This window comes from Ambystoma mexicanum, chromosome 11 (genome assembly GCF_040938575.1).
Source record: "Ambystoma mexicanum isolate Mex_15411 chromosome 11, UKY_AmexF1_1, whole genome shotgun sequence".
Taxonomy (NCBI): domain Eukaryota; kingdom Metazoa; phylum Chordata; class Amphibia; order Caudata; family Ambystomatidae; genus Ambystoma; species Ambystoma mexicanum.
In genome coordinates this window covers 428,089,969-428,113,909 of record NC_090934.1, presented here as the reverse complement: position 1 = coordinate 428,113,909, position 23,941 = coordinate 428,089,969, and the positions used below count along the sequence as shown (strand labels likewise).

General features: G+C 54.0%; 1 protein-coding gene across 2 annotated transcripts in view; it reads left to right on the top strand.

The window, feature by feature from the left end:
- The first annotated feature begins 822 nt into the window (after positions 1-822).
- The window catches only part of MAPK8IP1 (mitogen-activated protein kinase 8 interacting protein 1), a 499,492-nt gene continuing 476,373 nt past the window's right edge, over positions 823-23,941 (top strand). For both annotated transcript variants that reach the window (XM_069623253.1, XM_069623252.1), the window contains exon 1: positions 823-941. In XM_069623253.1, the coding sequence (XP_069479354.1) occupies positions 856-941 (86 nt within the window). In that variant the 5' untranslated portion in view covers positions 823-855. The remainder of the gene's footprint in view (positions 942-23,941) is intronic.

Below are 23,941 nucleotides of genomic sequence, written 5' to 3'. Positions count from 1 at the left end.
TGAGTCGGCAATTGTTTATTGGATCACACCTGAGTGCGCAGTTACATCCAGGTCAGTTCTATCGGACTTACGAGTACATCCTAGATACAATGACTGGTGCTCAGTGAATCAGAAGGTCCAGCATCAGTGTCTATGGTCATCCTAGAGCTTTTGTGTTTAAAATAAAGAGGCGGTGTGGTCAAATGGCATGCACGCAACATCACATTTCTTCATTGTCTCGAGAGGATAGCTCAGGGGCAATGTGCTCACCTTGGAAGCAAGGCAAAACGCAGCAACACAGGTTCAATCCCCAGGCACGCGCTTATAAACCTCTGGGTATTAAGCGCGTTATAAATATCCAATAATATATCAGTGCCTGTGTGGTATGCTATGCCGCCTGCACACAACATAACAGTCTCATTTGTATTCTTCCTATTCTATGTAGTTCACACAGTATTGACTTATTGTGTCCATTATTTAGTATCAATATCAAAAGTCATGTGAGCTATTTTTTATTAGTTTTATTATTACACGCGTTTTACACTGGGCTTCCTTAATATTATTATTAAAGATTTCTCTATCATTGTTGCAGATAGTGTGATTATTTCAAGTAGTGCACACAGAAAGCCCTTAGTGGGATTGTTGACATTCTTCCCGCAAGTAGCGCACACCGAATCAGCTTGACACATTCTAATGAGACTCAGCAGGGAGGCTCCTGGTCCCCTGCGCGCCCCCTGCCCGCTTCCCCGAGCCTTCTTTCCGTTCCTCCCAGTGATCCCACCCTCTGGGCCTTGTTCTTCTCCCAGCCCCACCCCCTAGTCCCTCACTCCCCCTCGCCCCCTCCCGTCAGTGTCCCACCCCCCAGTCTCGGGCGCTATGGCGGATACAGGGAACGGCTCCTCTCCGCGCTCCGGAACCTCTCCCTTCCTGGGGATGCAGCTGGCTTCGCCGCCCACCTTCAGGTAGCAGCAAAGCCCGTGCACCCCTCATCCCTTTGCGCCGCTTCCAGCTGCCCTCGCATCCCTGCCTCGGGCATCCCTCCCCGCTGGTACCCAAGCCTCTCTCTCCTCCGCTGGCGGTACTATTTACATAGAGGCGCCTGCAGTGCTAACTCTCCCCTTCCTGCCTGCTACACATTCTAAACACGTACTAGAGTTCACGTCCCCACACAAGATTCATACACATTTACCTATCAACGGCCTAGTAGCGCTCCTCCTGCAATCACAGTCCGCGCTGTGCATCGCCCCACGCACCCCAGTCCCCATGATCAAACCCCCTGGTGTGCACACCTGTTATTCTTCCGCTGTTATCAGTATGCTCTGCGCGCGCACATGTTATCGCAATCGCCCCACGCACCCCAGTCCCCATGATCAAACCCCCTGGTGTGCACACCTGTTATTCTTCCGCTGTTATCAGTATGCTCTGCGCGCGCACATGTTATCGCAATCGCCCCACGCACCCCAGTCCCCATGATCAAACCCCCTGGTGTGCACACCTGTTATTCTTCCGCTGTTATCAGTATGCTCTGCGCGCGCACATGTTATCGCAATCGCCCCACGCACCCCAGTCCCCATGATCAAACCCCCTGGTGTGCACACCTGTTATTCTTCCGCTGTTATCAGTATGCTCTGCGCGCGCACATGTTATCGCAATCGCCCCACGCACCCCAGTCCCCATGATCAAACCCCCTGGTGTGCACACCTGTTATTCTTCCGCTGTTGTCAGTATGCTCTGCGCGCGCACATGTTATCGCATTCGCCTCACGCACCCCAGTCCCCATGATCAAACCCCCTGGTGTGCACACCTGTTATTCTTCCGCTGTTATCAGTATGCTCTGCGCGCGCACATGTTATCGCAATCGCCCCACGCACCCCAGTCCCCATGATCAAACCCCCTGGTGTGCACACCTGTTATTCTTCCGCTGTTGTCAGTATGCTCTGCGCGCGCACATGTTATCGCATTCGCGCCCCCCAGTCCCCATGATCAAACCCCCTGGTGTGCACACCTGTTATTCTTCCACTGTTAACAGTATGCTCTGCGCGCGCACATGTTATCGCATTCGCGCCCCCCAGTCCCCATGATCAAACCCCCTGGTGTGCACACCTGTTATTCTTCCGCTGTTAACAGTATGCTCTGCGCGCGCACATGTTATCGCATTCGCGCCCCCCAGTCCCCATGATCAAACCCCCTGGTGTGCACACCTGTTATTCTTCCGCTGTTGTCAGTATGCTCTGCGCGCGCACATGTTATCGCAATCGCCCCACGCACCCCAGTCCCCATGATCAAACCCCCTGGTGTGCACACCTGTTATTCTTCCGCTGTTAACAGTATGCTCTGCGCGCGCACATGTTATCGCTATCGCCCCACGCACCCCAGTCCCCATGATCAAACCCCATGGTGTGCACACCTGTTATTCTTCCGCTGTTGTCAGTATGCTCTGCGCGCGCACATGTTATCGCAATCGCCCCACGCACCCCAGTCCCCATGATCAAACCCCCTGGTGTGCACACCTGTTATTCTTCCGCTGTTATCAGTATGCTCTGCGCGCGCACATGTTATCGCAATCGCCCCACGGACCCCACTCCCCATGATCAAACCCCCTGGTGTGCACACCTGTTATTCTTCCGCTGTTGTCAGTATGCTCTGCGCGCACATGTTATCGCAATCGCCCCACGCACCCCAGTCCCCATGATCAAACCCCCTGGTGTGCACACCTGTTATTCTTCCGCTGTTGTCAGTATGCTCTGCGCGCGCACATGTTATCGCATTCGCGCCCCCCAGTCCCCATGATCAAACCCCCTGGTGTGCACACCTGTTATTCTTCCGCTGTTAACAGTATGCTCTGCGCGCGCACATGTTATCGCAATCGCCCCACGCACCCCAGTCCCCATGATCAAACCCCCTGGTGTGCACACCTGTTATTCTTCCGCTGTTGTCAGTATGCTCTGCGCGCGCACATGTTATCGCAATCGCCCCACGCACCCCAGTCCCCATGATCAAACCCCCTGGTGTGCACACCTGTTATTCTTCCGCTGTTGTCAGTATGCTCTGCACGCGCACATGTTATCGCAATCGCCCCACGCACCCCAGTCCCCATGATCAAACCCCCTGGTGTGCACACCTGTTATTCTTCCGCTGTTAACAGTATGCTCTGCGCGCGCACATGTTATCGCAATCGCCCCACGCACCCTGATCAAACCCCCTGGTGTGCACACCTGTTATTCTTCCGCTGTTGTCAGTATGCTCTGCGCGCGCACATGTTATCGCAATCGCCCCACGCACCCCAGTCCCCATGATCAAACCCCCTGGTGTGCACACCTGTTATTCTTCCGCTGTTAACAGTATGCTCTGCGCGCGCACATGTTATCGCAATCGCCCCACGCACCCCAGTCCCCATGATCAAACCCCCTGGTGTGCACACCTGTTATTCTTCCGCTGATGTCAGTATGCTCTGCGCGCGCACATGTTATCGCAATCGCCCCACGCACCCCAGTCCCCATGATCAAACCCCCTGGTGTGCACACCTGTTATTCTTCCGCTGTTGTCAGTATGCTCTGCGCGCGCACATGTTATCGCAATCGCCCCACGCACCCCAGTCCCCATGATCAAACCCCCTGGTGTGCACACCTGTTATTCTTCCGCTGTTGTCAGTATGCTCTGCGCGCGCACATGTTATCGCAATCGCCCCACGCACCCCAGTCCCCATGATCAAACCCCCTGGTGTGCACACCTGTTATTCTTCCGCTGTTGTCAGTATGCTCTGCGCGCGCACATGTTATCGCATTCGCGCCCCCCAGTCCCCATGATCAAACCCCCTGGTGTGCACACCTGTTATTCTTCCGCTGTTAACAGTATGCTCTGCGCGCGCACATGTTATCGCATTCGCGCCCCCCAGTCCCCATGATCAAACCCTCTGGTGTGCACGCCTGTTATTCTTCCGCTGTTAACAGTATGCTCTGCGCGCGCACATGTTATCGCATTCGCGCCCCCCAGTCCCCATGATCAAACCCCCTGGTGTGCACACCTGTTATTCTTCCGCTGTTAACAGTATGCTCTGCGCGCGCACATGTTATCGCAATCGCCCCACGCACCCCAGTCCCCATGATCAAACCCCCTGGTGTGCACACCTGTTATTCTTCCGCTGTTGTCAGTATGCTCTGCGCGCGCACATGTTATCGCAATCGCCCCACGCACCCCAGTCCCCATGATCAAACCCCCTGGTGTGCACACCTGTTATTCTTCCGCTGTTAACAGTATGCTCTGCGCGCGCACATGTTATCGCAATCGCCCCACGCACCCCAGTCCCCATGATCAAACCCCCTGGTGTGCACACCTGTTATTCTTCCGCTGTTGTCAGTATGCTCTGCGCGCGCACATGTTATCGCAATCGCCCCACGCACCCCAGTCCCCATGATCAAACCCCCTGGTGTGCACACCTGTTATTCTTCCGCTGTTGTCAGTATGCTCTGCGCGCGCACATGTTATCGCAATCGCCCCACGCACCCCAGTCCCCATGATCAAACCCCCTGGTGTGCACACCTGTTATTCTTCCGCTGTTGTCAGTATGCTCTGCGCGCGCACGTGTTATCGCAATCGCCCCACGCACCCCAGTCCCCATGATCAAACCCCCTGGTGTGCACACCTGTTATTCTTCCGCTGTTGTCAGTATGCTCTCTGCGCGCACATGTTATCGCAATCGCCCCACGCACCCCAGTCTCCATGATCAAACCCCCTGGTGTGCACACCTGTTATTCTTCCGCTGTTGTCAGTATGCTCTGCGCGCGCACATGTTATCGCAATCGCCCCACGCACCCCAGTCCCCATGATCAAACCCCCTGGTGTGCACACCTGTTATTCTTCCGCTGTTAACAGTATGCTCTGCGCGCGCACATGTTATCGCAATCGCCCCACGCACCCCAGTCCCCATGATCAAACCCCCTGGTGTGCACACCTGTTATTCTTCCGCTGTTGTCAGTATGCTCTGCGCGCGCACATGTTATCGCAATCGCCCCATGCACCCCAGTCCCCATGATCAAACCCCCTGGTGTGCCCACCTGTTATTCTTCCGCTGTTATCAGTATGCTCTGCGCGCACACATGTTATCGCAATCGCCCCACGGACCCCACTCCCCATGATCAAACCCCCTGGTGTGCACACCTGTTATTCTTCCGCTGTTGTCAGTATGCTCTGCGCGCGCACATGTTATCGCAATCGCCCCACGCACCCCAGTCCCCATGATCAAACCCCCTGGTGTGCACACCTGTTATTCTTCCGCTGTTGTCAGTATGCTCTGCGCGCGCACATGTTATCGCATTCGCGCCCCCCAGTCCCCATGATCAAACCCCCTGGTGTGCACACCTGTTATTCTTCCGCGGTTAACAGTATGCTCTGCGCGCGCACATGTTATCGCAATCGCCCCACGCACCCCAGTCCCCATGATCAAACCCCCTGGTGTGCACACCTGTTATTCTTCCGCTGTTGTCAGTATGCTCTGCGCGCGCACATGTTATCGCAATCGCCCCACGCACCCCAGTCCCCATGATCAAACCCCCTGGTGTGCACACCTGTTATTCTTCCGCTGTTGTCAGTATGCTCTGCGCGCGCACATGTTATCGCAATCGCCCCACGCACCCCAGTCCCCATGATCAAACCCCCTGGTGTGCACACCTGTTATTCTTCCGCTGTTAACAGTATGCTCTGCGCGCGCACATGTTATCGCAATCGCCCCACGCACCCTGATCAAACCCCCTGGTGTGCACACCTGTTATTCTTCCGCTGTTGTCAGTATGCTCTGCGCGCGCACATGTTATCGCAATCGCCCCACGCACCCCAGTCCCCATGATCAAACCCCCTGGTGTGCACACCTGTTATTCTTCCGCTGTTATCAGTATGCTCTGCGCGCGCACATGTTATCGCAATCGCCCCACGCACCCCAGTCCCCATGATCAAACCCCCTGGTGTGCACACCTGTTATTCTTCTGCTGTTGTCAGTATGCTCTGCGCGCGCACATGTTATCGCAATCGCCCCACGCACCCCAGTCCCCATGATCAAACCCCCTGGTGTGCACACCTGTTATTCTTCCGCTGTTGTCAGTATGCTCTGCGCGCCTACATGTTATCGCATTCGCGCCCCCCAGTCCCCATGATCAAACCCCCTGGTGTGCACACCTGTTATTCTTCCGCTGTTAACAGTATGCTCTGCGCGCGCACATGTTATCGCAATCGCCCCACGCACCCCAGTCCCCATGATCAAACCCCCTGGTGTGCACACCTGTTATTCTTCCGCTGTTGTCAGTATGCTCTGCGCGCGCACATGTTATCGCAATCGCCCCATGCACCCCAGTCCCCATGATCAAACCCCCTGGTGTGCCCACCTGTTATTCTTCCGCTGTTATCAGTATGCTCTGCGCGCGCACATGTTATCGCAATCGCCCCACGGACCCCACTCCCCATGATCAAACCCCCTGGTGTGCACACCTGTTATTCTTCCGCTGTTGTCAGTATGCTCTGCGCGCGCACATGTTATCGCAATCGCCCCACGCACCCCAGTCCCCATGATCAAACCCCCTGGTGTGCACACCTGTTATTCTTCCGCTGTTGTCAGTATGCTCTGCGCGCGCACATGTTATCGCATTCGCGCCCCCCAGTCCCCATGATCAAACCCCCTGGTGTGCACACCTGTTATTCTTCCGCTGTTAACAGTATGCTCTGCGCGCGCACATGTTATCGCAATCGCCCCACGCACCCCAGTCCCCATGATCAAACCCCCTGGTGTGCACACCTGTTATTCTTCCGCTGTTGTCAGTATGCTCTGCGCGCGCACATGTTATCGCAATCGCCCCACGCACCCCAGTCCCCATGATCAAACCCCCTGGTGTGCACACCTGTTATTCTTCCGCTGTTGTCAGTATGCTCTGCGCGCGCACATGTTATCGCAATCGCCCCACGCACCCCAGTCCCCATGATCAAACCCCCTGGTGTGCACACCTGTTATTCTTCCGCTGTTAACAGTATGCTCTGCGCGCGCACATGTTATCGCAATCGCCCCACGCACCCTGATCAAACCCCCTGGTGTGCACACCTGTTATTCTTCCGCTGTTGTCAGTATGCTCTGCGCGCGCACATGTTATCGCAATCGCCCCACGCACCCCAGTCCCCATGATCAAACCCCCTGGTGTGCACACCTGTTATTCTTCCGCTGTTATCAGTATGCTCTGCGCGCGCACATGTTATCGCAATCGCCCCACGCACCCCAGTCCCCATGATCAAACCCCCTGGTGTGCACACCTGTTATTCTTCTGCTGTTGTCAGTATGCTCTGCGCGCGCACATGTTATCGCAATCGCCCCACGCACCCCAGTCCCCATGATCAAACCCCCTGGTGTGCACACCTGTTATTCTTCCGCTGTTGTCAGTATGCTCTGCGCGCCTACATGTTATCGCATTCGCGCCCCCCAGTCCCCATGATCAAACCCCCTGGTGTGCACACCTGTTATTCTTCCGCTGTTAACAGTATGCTCTGCGCGCGCACATGTTATCGCAATCGCCCCACGCACCCCAGTCCCCATGATCAAACCCCCTGGTGTGCACACCTGTTATTCTTCCGCTGTTGTCAGTATGCTCTGCGCGCGCACATGTTATCGCAATCGCCCCATGCACCCCAGTCCCCATGATCAAACCCCCTGGTGTGCCCACCTGTTATTCTTCCGCTGTTATCAGTATGCTCTGCGCGCGCACATGTTATCGCAATCGCCCCACGGACCCCACTCCCCATGATCAAACCCCCTGGTGTGCACACCTGTTATTCTTCCGCTGTTGTCAGTATGCTCTGCGCGCGCACATGTTATCGCAATCGCCCCACGCACCCCAGTCCCCATGATCAAACCCCCTGGTGTGCACACCTGTTATTCTTCCGCTGTTGTCAGTATGCTCTGCACGCGCACATGTTATCGCAATCGCCCCACGCACCCCAGTCCCCATGATCAAACCCATTGGTGTGCACACCAGTTATTCTTCCGCTGTTGTCAGTATGCTCTGCGCGCGCACATGTTATCGCAATCGCCCCACGCACCCCAGTCCCCATGATCAAACCCCCTGGTGTGCACACCTGTTATTCTTCCGCTGTTGTCAGTATGCTCTGCGCGCGCACATGTTATCGCAATCGCCCCACGCACCCCAGTCCCCATGATCAAACCCCCTGGTGTGCACACCTGTTATTCTTCCGCTGTTGTCAGTATGCTCTGCGCGCGCACATGTTATCGCAATCGCCCCATGCACCCCAGTCCCCATGATCAAACCCCCTGGTGTGCACACCTGTTATTCTTCCGCTGTTAACAGTATGCTCTGCGCGCGCACATGTTATCGCAATCGCCCCACGCACCCTGATCAAACCCCCTGGTGTGCACACCTGTTATTCTTCCGCTGTTGTCAGTATGCTCTGCGCGCGCACATGTTATCGCAATCGCCCCACGCACCCCAGTCCCCATGATCAAACCCCCTGGTGTGCACACCTGTTATTCTTCCGCTGTTATCAGTATGCTCTGCGCGCGCACATGTTATCGCAATCGCCCCACGCACCCCAGTCCCCATGATCAAACCCCCTGGTGTGCACACCTGTTATTCTTCTGCTGTTGTCAGTATGCTCTGCGCGCGCACATGTTATCGCAATCGCCCCACGCACCCCAGTCCCCATGATCAAACCCCCTGGTGTGCACACCTGTTATTCTTCTGCTGTTGTCAGTATGCTCTGCGCGCGCACATGTTATCGCAATCGCCCCACGCACCCCAGTCCCCATGATCAAACCCCCTGGTGTGCACACCTGTTATTCTTCCGCTGTTGTCAGTATGCTCTGCGCGCGCACATGTTATCGCAATCGCCCCACGCACCCCAGTCCTCATGATCAAACCCCCTGGTGTGCACACCTGTTATTCTTCCGCTGTTATCAGTATGCTCTGCGCGCGCACATGTTATCGCAATCGCCCCACGCACCCCAGTCCCCATGATCAAACCCCCTGGTGTGCACACCTGTTATTCTTCTGCTGTTGTCAGTATGCTCTGCGCGCGCACATGTTATCGCAATCGCCCCACGCACCCCAGTCCCCATGATCAAACCCCCTGGTGTGCACACCTGTTATTCTTCCGCTGTTGTCAGTATGCTCTGCGCGCCTACATGTTATCGCATTCGCGCCCCCCAGTCCCCATGATCAAACCCCCTGGTGTGCACACCTGTTATTCTTCCGCTGTTAACAGTATGCTCTGCGCGCGCACATGTTATCGCAATCGCCCCACGCACCCCAGTCCCCATGATCAAACCCCCTGGTGTGCACACCTGTTATTCTTCCGCTGTTGTCAGTATGCTCTGCGCGTGCACATGTTATCGCATTCGCGCCCCCCAGTCCCCATGATCAAACCCCCTGGTGTGCACACCTGTTATTCTTCCGCTGTTAACAGTATGCTCTGCGCGCGCACATGTTATCGCATTCGCGCCCCCCAGTCCCCATGATCAAACCCCCTGGTGTGCACACCTGTTATTCTTCCGCTGTTATCAGTAAGCTCTGCACGCGCACATGTTATCGCAATCGCCCCACACACCCCAGTCCCCATGATCAAAACACCTGGTGTGCACACCTGTTAGTCTGTGCACGCCAGTCTCCGCCCCCCGCCCGCATTAATGCATTAGGTTCATATGCAAGTTTTCAGCCCCGCCCACCCCCATAAATGTCCCTAGAGTGCACTGTTGACATGTTTCCCTGCGACCAATGTCCGCCCGTCATCCTCCTGTGGGCCCTCTTTGCACACCTGATAGTCTCCCGCAGTAGTCAGTCTACATCTGCTACTCTCCCTCATGCCGGAAATGCCTCTCTGTGCACTTATCCCCTCCCCCCCGTGATCATGTCCCCTGCGAGTACCCTTCTCAGCTTCCCACCGGTAAGCACCATTCTTCTTCTTTGCAGATCGATGTTCTCTTTGTATATAAAATGTATCCCTTGAAAGAGCCTTTCAGAGACCGATGAACTGCAGAACCTACCGACGCAGACCACTCGCTCCGTCCCGCTCTGCACCTGCCCTCCCCCTGTACCCATTATCTTCCACCCTTCGGATTGTAATGTCATGCAATGTGCTCTTCTGGTGCGCGCGCGCCTCTGTCTTTTTAGCAGTCTCGTTGTGCTTGGCCCCGGAAGAAAAGAGGCAGAGTAGGAATTGTTTGTGGGATAGAGGAAGCTTGTGCCAAATTGTATAACTATTGTTGCGTTCTATTGAAGAACAGTGCGAGTTATTTGAAAAGTTTGTTTGTAAGAAAGAGTCTCTCAGGTCAAGAGTTTTGTGGAAGAATTTTAAATGATACCCAGTTATCTCTAATTTTAGCGATGGTACGTTTTACAGTGCATGGGTTTTCTAAAGCTATGTTGGAAATCACATCTGATTAACCATATTCTTAGTAGCGTTTTTTGTATGTTTATGTTTTTTGATTTGATTTATTATTATTATGGTATTTATTGAGCGCAGACCTAGCTTCGAGAAGCAATGGAGCGCTTTATAGAGGTATACAACAGTACAGAAGCATAACGGAGCTCTTTACAGAGGTGTACAACAGTACAGATGCATAACAGAGTGCTTTACAGAGGTGTACAACAGTACAGAAGCATAACGGAGCTCTTTACAGAGGTGTACAACAGTACAGATGCATAACAGAGTGCTTTACAGAGGTGTACAACAGTACAGATGCAAAACAGAGTGCTTTACAGAGGTATACAACAGTACATATGCATAATGGAGTGCTTTACAGAGGTAACAACAGTACAGATGCATAACCGAGCGCTTTACAGAGGTATACAACAGTACAGATGCATTATGGAGTACTTTACAGAGGTAGATACTGTACAGATGCATAACGAGCGCTTTACAGAGGTATACAACAATGCAGATGCATAACAGAGCGTGTACAGCTGGACAGGGTGGCTGGGTGGACGGCCTCTAGTGAGTCCGTTATTGCCCGGGCAATGTGATTTTGTCTATTTTTATATGGGCAAGGTTTGTTAAAAAAACAGAAACACAATAAATAAACTACAGAATTGTATCAATATTGTTGTGTTCTATTATGGCATTCTCTTGTTGTGTAGCAGGCCATTGCTCCCCAGCTAGGTTTGCTCTGTGTTGAACCCAATGCGTACATGCACTGCTTCTGTGTTGCCATTTCTTATCTTCCCTCATGCCAATAACGACCTCCATGTGCACACCTTTTATCTCCCACTGTGGGCCCACCTGTTATCCTCCCCGTCACTTACTTCTGTGCCTGCACCTGTTACTTTTCCCCTGTCAGTACCCCTTGCATGGACATCGGTTACCCTCCCGCCAATAATGCTCATTGCATGAACACTTGGTGTCCTCACTGCTTGCACTGACGTAAACCACGTGCACACCTGACATTCCCTGACTTCGCAGTCATGCTCTCTGCCTGTGTACACAAGTCACATTCACCAATGGCTGCGCACATATTTTCCCCCACACTGGATGGACACATTCCAGCATCAGTATAATTTCTACCAGGCATCTTTTGAATACAATTTATTTGTGCTCCTTAGCCAATCGTCTGACATGAATGTGGTTTGTGACTCAGCTGTGGTGGACAAATCTCCAAAACTAGACAAACTGTTGTCAAGATCTGGCAAGTTCCCCGGTCAATTGCGTTGAAGCGCAGGCAGTATGTTTCCCTGATGCTGGACTTATGTCCGAAATGCATTGGACCAGTTGCAACATTTTTATGCTTGTCTGTTGCACATATTAAGATCTCTTTGTAAATATTGAATAGATGAAGTGATTGACATATTGATACAAAATTGATTTCCTTTTTTCAAAATTATCATTCTTTACATTTTATCTTCCAAGTTCCTGACAAGGTTTGCCAGGACTATTGCAGAAGGAGCTTTTTTGGTTATAGGATCATAGAACAGTAAAGACCTATTTGAACTCTTAACTTACTACTTGTAGTGCCCACCCCCAATACCCATTGTTTACTTTTTGAAAGTAGTACCCATCGATCATGCCCAATCGGTCATGCAAGGTGTTTTTTTGTTGTTGCTTCCCCCAGATTTTCATTGCCTAGTTGAGATACAGGCTGGGGCACTTCAAGGCCAAATGTGTTTAGGAGGTGCCCCTGCACCTCTCCACACATTCAGAAGGCCATGTGCTTAAGATGGTGCATGTCAGGAATCAGGAAGCTGTTCCTCCAGCTGCATACTGAGCTGGAGGTCCATCGTGTCAGTGTGTGAGGCAGTGTTTGGAGTCCAGGCTGTCGGTATGTATGTATGCAAGCATACATGCATGCACTTGTTTGTGTCTGTGTAAGCGCACATGTGAAAGATTGCAGCCAGTGTGCATGTTGTTGTGTATGTTCTATGGCTGCCAGTATGAATATATGTGCAAGTTTCCCAGGCTGGTGAGGTAGCCTCTGACTGTGGCAGCTACATAGGTGCAGGGGCAGCCCGAATGGAAATGTTTCTTATAGTGGTATACATTTTTATTGACATGAGCACAGCCAATATGATGTGTTGTTACATGTGGTTGCCATAAGGGGCTATATTGTGCAGACTGCATGAACATTTTTCTTACAGTGGTCATAGCATTTTTACCTGCATTATGAGCAGTCCGTACAAGGAGTGTTCTTATGTGGCGGTAGGTGGGTTACATAAGAAGTAGCAGTATGGCTGAGTTTTTGTTCAGTGGCATGTTTTTTTTATGTACTGGCATTATGTGCGCATACTGGCTTACATGGTGCAGCCAGTATGTACATGTTATCTTACTGTGGCACATAATCTTTACTGGCATTATGGGCAAAGCCAAGAAGAGTTTGCTTATGTAGGAATCATGCCCTATATTGGTGCAGTCAACGCGGACATGTATTGGCACAGCCAGCATGAACATCTTACACTCGCAGAATACTGGCATATATTGTGGGCAAAGAGATCATGAAAATGTGTTGGAAAATGTTACTGCGCACAGTTTGTGACTTGGCATCTATTGGGTGTATGCATGTGTTACCCTACGAGCCCAATTGTAAAGTGTGTGGCCTTTACCCAATTTTTCACACTAACTGCAATCTAAAATGCACAATTTTTGCCCATTATTTAAAACATGTTCTATAGTGCAAGGAGGTGGGGAGAACCCCCTGACTTCTCACTTGGATTGTTTGGCCTCCCTCTGTGAAGGATTCTAACCGGCGTCACACACCGGACCAGGACCTTCCCCCTCAGCCTTAGATGTAGCGCGCAATTAGAATGCTTTTTCTTTAATTTCAATTAATTCGAATTGAGCCGATACACGACCCATCTCACACCCCTTTTACAAATACCCAGTGTCACAATGGACCATGAACCAGGCCGGTGGGTGGTAACACAATATTTATTTATTTATTTATTTATTTATTTTAATTTCAAAGAAAATCACACCATTTTTATATTGGGCAGCAATCACCAATGGGGTGATAATTACAATGAAAACCACTGACATAGACTTGGGTAACCTTCTACAAGAACATATCCAAAGCACAAATGAATAGGAGCACTTTTTTGATTAAGATAGATAGCACCAGCGTTAAGATTTCCCCCTGCAATGTTCCCTCAACCCACAATTATATATGAATATAAAAGTTACGCTGCAGTTTTAATTCTTCACGCAGTGTGCACATTTTCTTTAGGGAAAATGAATTAATTTAATCAAAATATTGCTAAGGAGTTACGCGATGGGGTGAATGAAAGAATGGCGCTGACACTAGAAAAACAGGGACAGGATGCACAGAGATTTAGAACAGTTTAGACAAGTTATCAGGGTATGGATAGGATTACTTAGAAAATAGGGCAAAGACAAAGGGGTCAAGATGGGGTATGCTATGTGTTGTTATGGGATGGGGAAATACTCACAATCAGAGCTGGAGTTTGGAATTTGGGACAGCCAACCGAATTCTGATCAAAAGGTTCTGATCACCGGATAGCAGGCTCTCCTGGCAAAAGACAGCTGGGCAAATGTCTGGTAATGGCACAGCGACACCTCAGCTGGATGGAGCAGGTAAGCAGGACAAGCAGGCAGCACTGGATAATCCCAAAGCGGGCTCAGCCACCTTTCCCCTTCCTTCCTGAAGTTAGTGGGATTCTGTTATGGGGTTTTAGTGCTGAAGGGTGGTTCTGCCTGGGTAGGAAGGCCTGGGTCAACTATCCCTTTTCTGGCAGTGGGGTCTGGAATCTTGCAGAGTGAAGGTGAAATATCTGGATACGCAGGCGCTGGAAAATTCAGGAGTGTCCAGAGTTCTGTCAGGCTCCCTTATTTGTAAGGCATGGTGACATCATAGGATTATATGGTGGGGCAGGCTTAAGCAAGGCACACCTCTAACAACTGGATTGGACAGGGGTTATCGTTACCGCCTTCCTGTCAGCTGGTTGGACTTTTAGAGACATGAGATCAGCTTTATGATATGGGTTTACTATGTCCAGAACCTCCCACAGTTAATTTTGCCCCAACCCAGTTTTGACATAAATGGCAAATTTCTACAGTTGTGGCATCTTAACAAATTACATAGGCAGATTGCATATTTTACGCAGAGCAAGGCAGTCCAATTCTCACGTCTGTAGGACTTTGTTTCGCCCAGCGAATCATTTTTTGGAATTTTTTAATGAAAAATATTCGACCTAAAATTCTACAACTTTAGACATGTGTATAGATTATCATGAGGCATCTTTCCATTCATTTTTAACGTTCTATCATATGTCCTTTCCCCATGATTCACATTCATCTGGAGTTTGTGTCCCATACATGCTATGGACAGCCACTTTATCTTGTTTGAAAGCTACAGAAATTACATTTAAACTGTACAACATTTACATTTCTGAGCTGTCCCGTTACAGAATTAACAGTCTTAAAACTTTATTCATCAAATAGTATCTTGACCCAAATGGGGCTGGCCTTTGTTCTTCAACTTGGCCCATTTCTTTTCTCAGCTACCACCATCTGTCAATTCAGTCCACGTTGGCCATGGGGGTTTCCCAGTTTGATTGAACGTTTATTGCCACTTCCCCACTTCTGTCATGATCCGCCCCTGGAAGCTATGGCACGATTGGAAAGCACTGCCACGAAGAACCTGACAGTAACGGCCTAGCCCTCAACCAACATGGCGGCCACCGTTACTTAAACCAGCCCCGCCCACCTACCTGCGCGTTGCATCTGTGATTTTCAACGATACGCTCGCTTGGCTACTCCTCCGAGTAGCCTCCTCCCAGCCTTCTACCGTTTTCTACCTGCTAATTACTCTACTTGCTCAGCCTACGATTTTGCCTTGCTTCCTTCTTTCTGCGGCGTCTGCCGCTCATCATTTCTACCTGATTCCTTACCTTCGGCGCCTCGCCGTTCCGACTCGCGGTCTCCTCCGCCACTCTCGCGCCTCCTCACGTTCTCCTCTATTAGCTTTGGGGTTCTGTCTATCCTTTGGGTTTGTGACTATACCTGACTTCTAGTCTCTCACTCTCTTTCTATCCTTTCTGCTTCCATCGCTCTCTTTTGAAATTGTTACGGATCCTTCTGTGACAGCTTACAGTACTCTACTTCTTCTTCCAATACACCGTACTCTTTGTTGTACATTATTCCTGGGGCTTTGCCGGTTTGCTTCCTATTTGATCCTGAGAAGTGAAAGTCACCCCAGAACTTTACCGGCCTGCCTCTTGCAACTATACTCGACTCGAGTATCCTTCCTGGAACAGTCTGCAGGGTTTTTTGGTGCCATCCATCGGCTTTTTCCCTGTCTTTTGGGGCTTGGCTCCTCGGGGCCCCCCTCAAGACAGGTCCCATTCCCTGTCGAGGTGGCCTCCGAGGGAGCCATGCCTTACTTGCATGATAGGAAGTCAAAGGAGAAACCATCTAAGGAACATCCCAAGGTACTACGGAAGAAGCCATCCAGTGTCCAAGAAAGCCAAGAAGAATCTTCAGGTGAGGAGCAGGGGGTGGAAGGTGATCAACGTGACAACTTCACAGATAGGTGTCCCAGAATCTATTGTCTCAGCCTGGAGCACAGACATAAGTCTGATGAGCCTGTGTTATGCAGCTTTCTGGCAAGAAAAGTTTTCCAAAGGTAGCAATTTACATGCATATGTCCTAGAATCTATTGTTTCTCCTTCTTTCGGGGGTTAGGCCACTCCTGTTTTCAGTCAAATGTCCCTTGAGCCATGGCAGAAAAACCTGTTTGGGCAGATTTCACCAGTGTAGCCAATGCCATTATTTCTTGATTTTATTTTATTTTGTTTTGCATCAGAAGCAAGCCTGTTGAATAAAACAAACATCCCATATGTGTATCCCAGCACAAACCCATTTACATTGCTATGTCATGACAGAGCCTTATCCAACATACACTTTTAAAACAGGTATTTTTCTTATTTGCAAAAGTACACTTAAACATGTAATGCAGCCTGCTGGCATGTTCCCTTCAAAAGGTTCCATCTGAATTTCCCAGATTGTTCTGCAGCCCCAGTCAGTTTGTTTTTTGCAGAAATCTGTTTAAGACGATCCAGTGAAATTGACGTAGGCCCAAAGAGCCACAGAGGCCGATTCATGGAATAATTAGCGCGGCGCAAGTGGGCAAAAACGTGCGAATCGCAGTGGAATAGCGAAAATCGCAGTGCAAGTGCGAAAATCGCACGAAAAGCAGCGCACGTCGATTCATGGAAGGCCGTGCGCGAGAAAACCAGCGGATGTGCGATAAAAAAGTGCGCGGCGCACGTTGGCGCACGTTGGCGCACAGGCCATCTAACAGCGTGCGCCAGGTCACAGCGAAAATCGCACAGGCCACAGCGAAATTCGCACATAGCGCGCCGCACGCAATAAAAGTAGGCGGAACACGGGCGTAACACTCGGAATGGGGAACAACTTGCCAAAACGTGGGCGTCACGGGGGAAGTACAGGGCACAAGTGCGCGGAACGCCCACACGCTCGCCTACAACACGTATTCATGGAATAGAATAGGGGAAAAAAGCGCACGCTCAAACCAGCGCACAGGCACAAACACGACCGCCACAAGAAAGGAGGCGGTAGCGTCTCTGCGGCTGTAAGAAATGTGCGCCAAAAGGTGCGCCAACAAATAGCACCTATATACTGCCATGATGAATGTCCCATACTGTGGCCCTCCAGGAAAAATGACGTGCAAAGGGGTACCCACAAACACGGACACCCGCTGACAAAAAATACGTGTGCATGTATACCGGGGTGCGCGGGAAGTGTCACACGCGATTTGCAGGGTACGTGCATCACAGGGGTTCGCGTGAAGTTCCTCACGCGATCGGGCCTGGGGGAGCGGGCTACGTGTATTACAGGGGTTCGCGTGAAGTTCCTCACGCGATCGGGCCTGGGGGAGCGGGCTACGTGTATTACAGGGGTTCGCGTGAAGTTCCTCACGCGATCGGGCCTGGGGGAGCGGGCTACGTGTATTACAGGGGTTCGCGTGAAGTTCCTCACGCGATCGGGCCTGGGGGAGCGGGCTACGTGTATTACAGGGGTTCGCTTGAAGTTCCTCACGCGATCGGGCCTGGGGGAGCGGGCTACGTGTATTACAGGGGTTCGCGTGAAGTTCCTCACGCGATCGGGCCTGGGGGAGCGTGCTACGTGTATTTCAGGGGTTCGCGTGAAGTTTCACACGCGATCGGGCCTGGGGGAGCGGGCTACGTGTATTACAGGGGTTCGCGGGAAGTTCCACACGCGAATAGCCTGGGCGCGTGAATTTGAGGGGTGCGCGGGAAGTTCCACACGCGAATAGCCTGGGCGCGTGTATTTCAGGGGTGCGCGGGAAGTTCCACACGCGAATAGCCTGGGCGCGTGTATTTCAGGGGTGCGCGGGGAGTTCCACACGCGAATAGCCTAGGCGCGTGTATTTCAGGGGTGCGCGGGAAGTTCCACACGCGAATAGCCTGGGCGCGTGAATTTGAGGGGTGCGCGGGAAGTTCCACACGCGAATAGCCTGGGCGCGTGTATTTCAGGGGTGCGCGGGAAGTTCCACACGCGAATAGCCTGGGCGCGTGTATTTCAGGGGTGCGCGGGAAGTTCCACACGCGAATAGCCTGGGCGCGTGTATTTCAGGGGTGCGCGGGGAGTTCCACACGCGAATAGCCTGGGCGCGTGTATTTCAGGGGTGCGCGGGAAGTTCCACACGCGAATAGCCTGGGCGCGTGTATTTCAGGGGTGCGCGGGAAGTTTTACACGCGAATAGCCTGGGCGCATGTATTTCAGGGGTGCGCGGGAAGTTCCACACGCGAATAGCCTGGGCGCATGTATTTCAGGGGTGCGCGGGAAGTTCCACACGCGAATAGCCTGGGCGCGTGTATTTCAGGGGTGCGCGGGAAGTTTGACACGCGAATAGCCTGGGCGCGTGTATTTCAGGGGTGCGCGGGAAGTTTTACACGCGATTTCTGCACGGTACGTGTATTTCAGGGGTGCCGGGGAGTCCCACATGTGATTTGACAGTGTGGGTCCTCCCAGGTGTACCCTGTACACCCTCCACGGCCCCTGCAGGCAGCCCACACCACAGGGGACTACCCTGCATCCCTGGTCATGTCCCGCAGGCAGCCCACCCAACATGGGCATGCCCCCCAGCAAAGGCACATGTCTCCTTGAACTAATGAACACCAACACATGTCCCCTTGCACCCCCACCCCCCAGCACTGTGGGGCACCTGCCAGCAGGCCCCCACCCATGTCCAACTCATGTCCCCCACCACCCCCACCCCCCAGCACTGTGGGGCACCTGCCAGTAGGCCCCCACCCATGTCCAACTCATGTCTCCCACCACCCCCACCCCCCAGCCACCAGGGTCACCCTCCACCAGGCCCCCACCCATGTCCCCTATCACCCCCATCCCCCAGCCACCAGGGTCACCCTCCACCAGGGCCCCACTCATGTCTCCCACCACCCCCACACCCCAGCAGTGCAGGGTCACCCTCCACCAGGCCCCCACTCATGTCTCCCACCACCCCCACACCCCAGCCACCAGGGTCACCCTCCAACAGGCCCCCACTCATGTCACCCACCACCCCCATCCCCCAGCCACCAGGGTCACCCTCCACCAGGGCCCCACTCATGTCTCCCACCACCCCCACACCCCAGCGGTGCAGGGGCACCCTCCACCAGGCCCCCACTCATGTCTCCCACCACCCCCACACCCCAGCAGTGCAGGGGCACCCTCCACCAGGCCCCCACTCATGTCTCCCACCACCCCCACACCCCAGCCACCAGGGTCACCCTCCAACAGGCCCCCACTCATGTCACCCACCACCCCCAGCCACCAGGGTCACCCTCCACCAGGGCCCCACTCATGTCTCCCACCACCCCCACACCCCAGCGGTGCAGGGGCACCCTCCACCAGGCCCCCACTCATGTCTCCCACCACCCCCACACCCCAGCAGTGCAGGGGCACCCTCCACCAGGCCCCCACTCATGTCACCCACCACCCCCACCCCCCAGCCACCAGGGTCACCCTCCACCAGGGCCCCACTCATGTCTCCCACCACCCCCACACCCCAGCAGTGCAGGGGCACCCTCCACCAGGCCCCACTCATGTCTACCACCACCCCCACCCCCCAGCCACCAGGGTCACCCTCCACCAGGGCCCCACTCATGTCTCCCACCACCCCCACACCCCAGCAGTGCAGGGTCACCCTCCACCAGGCCCCCACTCATGTCTCCCACCACCCCCACACCCCAGCCACCAGGGTCACCCTCCAACAGGCCCCCACTCATGTCACCCACCACCCCCATCCCCCAGCCACCAGGGTCACCCTCCACCAGGGCCCCACTCATGTCTCCCACCACCCCCACACCCCAGCGGTGCAGGGGCACCCTCCACCAGGCCCCCACTCATGTCTCCCACCACCCCCACACCCCAGCAGTGCAGGGGCACCCTCCACCAGGCCCCCACTCATGTCTCCCACCACTCCCACACCCCAGGCACCAGGGTCACCCTCCAACAGGCCCCCACTCATGTCACCCACCACCCCCATCCCCCAGCCACCAGGGTCACCCTCCACCAGGGCCCCACTCATGTCTCCCACCACCCCCACACCCCAGCGGTGCAGGGGCACCCTCCACCAGGCCCCCACTCATGTCTCCCACCACCCCCACACCCCAGCAGTGCAGGGGCACCCTCCACCAGGCCCCCACTCATGTCACCCACCACCCCCACCCCCCAGCCACCAGGGTCACCCTCCACCAGGGCCCCACTCATGTCTCCCACCACCCCCACACCCCAGCAGTGCAGGGGCACCCTCCACCAGGCCCAACTCATGTCTACCACCACCCCCACCCCCCAGCCACCAGGGTCACCCTCCACCAGGGCCCCACTCATGTCTCCCACCACCCCCACACCCCAGCAGTGCAGGGGCACCCTCCACCAGGGCCCCACTCATGTCTCCCACCACCCCCACACCCCAGCAGTGCAGGGTCACCCTCCACCAGGCCCCCACTCATGTCTCCCACCACCCCCACACCCCAGTGGTGCAGGGGCACCCTCCACCAGGCCCCCACTCATGTCTCCCACCACCCCCACACCCCAGCAGTGCAGGGTCACCCTCCACCAGGCCCCCACTCATGTCTCCCACCACCCCCACACCCCAGCGGTGCAGGGGAACCCTCCACCAGGCCCCCACTCATGTCTCCCACCACCCCCACACCCCAGCAGTGCAGGGGCAACCTCCACCAGGCACCCACACATGTCCCCCTGGCCCCAGGTCCTGACGATACACAATCATGGCAGTAATGGGCAGCATACCCAGCACTAACACCCAGGCAAGGATAGCATCCACCCACATAGTGAATGCAATTACATGATACAACCCCAATGGCAACAATGTAAATGGACACATGCCCGACACACACACATACACAATGGGTGCAAGTGAACGTCAAAACACATATCATGACATGTATGAAACCAATGAGAAAATAACACAAGTGAAAGTAAAAATAAAAAATGTATTATAGATTCAAAATAAGTAAACAAATCAAACATACAACTATGTGGATAAGCAAATAAATGGTCCATGTCCGAGAACAAAAGTCATAATCAAAAAAACAAAGGAAAAAAAAAAATAAATGTCGTCCAAAGCAATATCATGTAGTATGAAAAAAAAGGAAAAACCATTTCCTCATGGTGAACACAATAAGAAATGAAAAAGAAGTATCTACAAAAAGCAAACTATATACAGGAATGTTCCAGGGTCCATGAGCCCAACACCATAAATGAAACCTACTACTACCTAATCTAAAAAATATATACAAAAAAGTGGCCATTGTCCGAGCGGTCCAAAATAATAAAACAAAATAAAGGAAACCTAACACTAACTAACTAAATAACTATATACAAAGGCAGCGGGCAAGTCCTGCGGCTCACTTGTTGATGTTGCTGGCCAGGGCATCATCGAACTCCATGTCGATGTCCTGGAGGCGGGACTCTGTCCTGGCCCCGAGGTCTCGCAGGGATAACCCCATGTTCAGCTCAAACTCCCTGCGAGCTTCCTCGAGGCACTCAGCCCGCCTCAATGCCCGACGCATGGAGAACTCCGCCCTGACCATGGCGGGCCGCTCCTCTTCCGCCCGCTGCCGCTCCGCACCTATCCGCTGGACCAACTCCTCCCACACGGAAGACACCACCATCCCAGGGTTGCCCTGCCCTCCGGCCGATGGCTGCCCCACTGATCTTGATGGCCCCGAGCCATTATGCCTCCCACGTCGAGCCCGCTGCTGCCTCCGACGCCACTGCCTCTGCCAGCACGACGGCATCCAGGCTGATGGAAACCACCGACGCCGTCGTGCACGTGCCCTGCCTGATGATGCTGTCACATCTTCCATCTGCTGGGGTCCAGTTGCAGTGTTGTCCACCCCTGCTGGACCTCCGACTCCCAACTGTGGCAGGGATGGGATCCCCACCGAGCTGGCTGCATTGGTCGGGGCAGGTCCACAGGGGGCCCTGGTGGCATCTGGCCCGGAAGACGGCAAGGAGAACGACTGGTGGATAGCCTGCACAGAGGAGGAGAGGGCCGCCACATTGGCCAACACATGCAGGAAACCCCCGAACATGGCCGATCCCAATTGGGCCACGTCGGCACGGTGCACTTCGTGATGACGTGCGTGCTCCTCCCGGGAAGCACGCACGGCATCACGAATCACAGCCGTGCGCATCGCGACCCCAATCAGGACCTTCTCCACACAGCCAGGGGTTCCCACGTCCGCAGGTGGAGGGGAGTCAGGTGACATGGACATCCCCACTACCTGCGGACGGGCCTGGGACGGGGCATCCCTGCTGGTGCATGGTGGTGCACTCACAGGGTCAGGGACAGCGACATGCACAGGCCCCTCCACGGTGACCTGTGTTGCCTCCTGCCCCTGGCCCTGGACTGCACCACTTGCACCAGCAGGGATGCCCCCACCAGGCCCCATGTGTGCCCCAGTGGCGGCCTCCTCCTCCTCTGTGCAAACCACCAACCTGGATGGCTCCTCACCGTCTCCCGCCGTAGCAGGCCCCTGTGGGGGCTCACCCACCCCTTCCGCTGCAGCCGTGGGTGCATCCCCGCCGCCTTGCTCCACAGCGCCGTCTCCGCCCTCTTCTTCAGTAGCCGCTGCGTAGAGGGAGACAAAGAACACAAGCATCAGGGTACTGCACAATGGTCCCCTAGACAGGAAGCAATAGCAGATGAGCACCACTGTCAAAGTACACTTCCATCATGTCCCTCCACAACACATGGGTCAGTCCAGGCAAAACACACACAGTAACAGGCATGCTGCATGCCATGGATATTTCCATGCATGTCCAATGGACTCTTGAAACATTCAATGATATGCAACTCACATGCATCATGGCTCATGCATATCACATGCACACACTTCACCTCAGTCACATCCATCTGGCCCCAAACACACCAAACACAGCCAAAACAAGGGTAAGTTGGCTGCTTCACTGAATCGGTGCATTGTCACACACATGTGTCATGCATCCATGGCATGCACAAGTCACAGACACGCAGGTCAGGCACACAGACATGGCTACCATATATGTACCTGGCATCAGCACCCATCCCTCACCCCCACCCATGTCCAGGTACAGAGACTGGCATGCTCTCATGTTCAAAATCTGCATAGGGCTCCCCATGCCGCATTTGGACACATGCAACAACCACGTGGGTCACACATCACTGGTCGCACATGCATTACCATGATGTCCCTGCACACATACATGCATACATGGCCTATGGCACACATACAGGCAAGTATCATAGAACCAGCACACCGCAACATGCCCTGTCTCACACAGTAATGCTTGGACACTTACCGCTCAACTCCAGACGGGCCTCCCTCTCAAGGATCTGGGCGTGGAGCGCTGGGCGTACGCGTTCCAGGACCCTCTTCTGGATGGAACTCATGTGGCCCCGGCCCCCCTCCACAAGGCGCCGGGCCTTCACAAGGGTCCTGGACCTCAAGTCCTCCCAGCGCTTCTTGATCTTCTGGACGTTGCGGGTTGCCACCCCCTCCGCGTTGATGGCAACCACACAGTCGGCCCAGATCCTCTCCCGTCCTTCCTTGCTGGCGCGGGACGATCCAAAGAGGGCATCATACTGCCCCAGGACATGCTCCACCAGGACACCAACTTCGGTGGCAGTGAAGCTGGTGCCCCTCTGCCCCTCTGGCCTGGGGTTGCCACTGGTGCCAGATGTGGAAGTGCCCGACATGGCAACCCCAGAGGCAGGTGTGGGTGGGCAACTGGGTCCTGGGGCTGGGCTGTGGAGCGATGTAATCCCAGTTGGGAGTCTTCAGTTCCAGCAGGGGTGGACACAGCAACTGGACCCCTGCAGATGGCTGATGTGCAGGCACCAAATGGCAGGGCACAGTGGCAGCAGGCAGGCAGGCAGGCAGCAGCAGATGGCACGTGGGAGGCTGCTCGGGGCACTGGG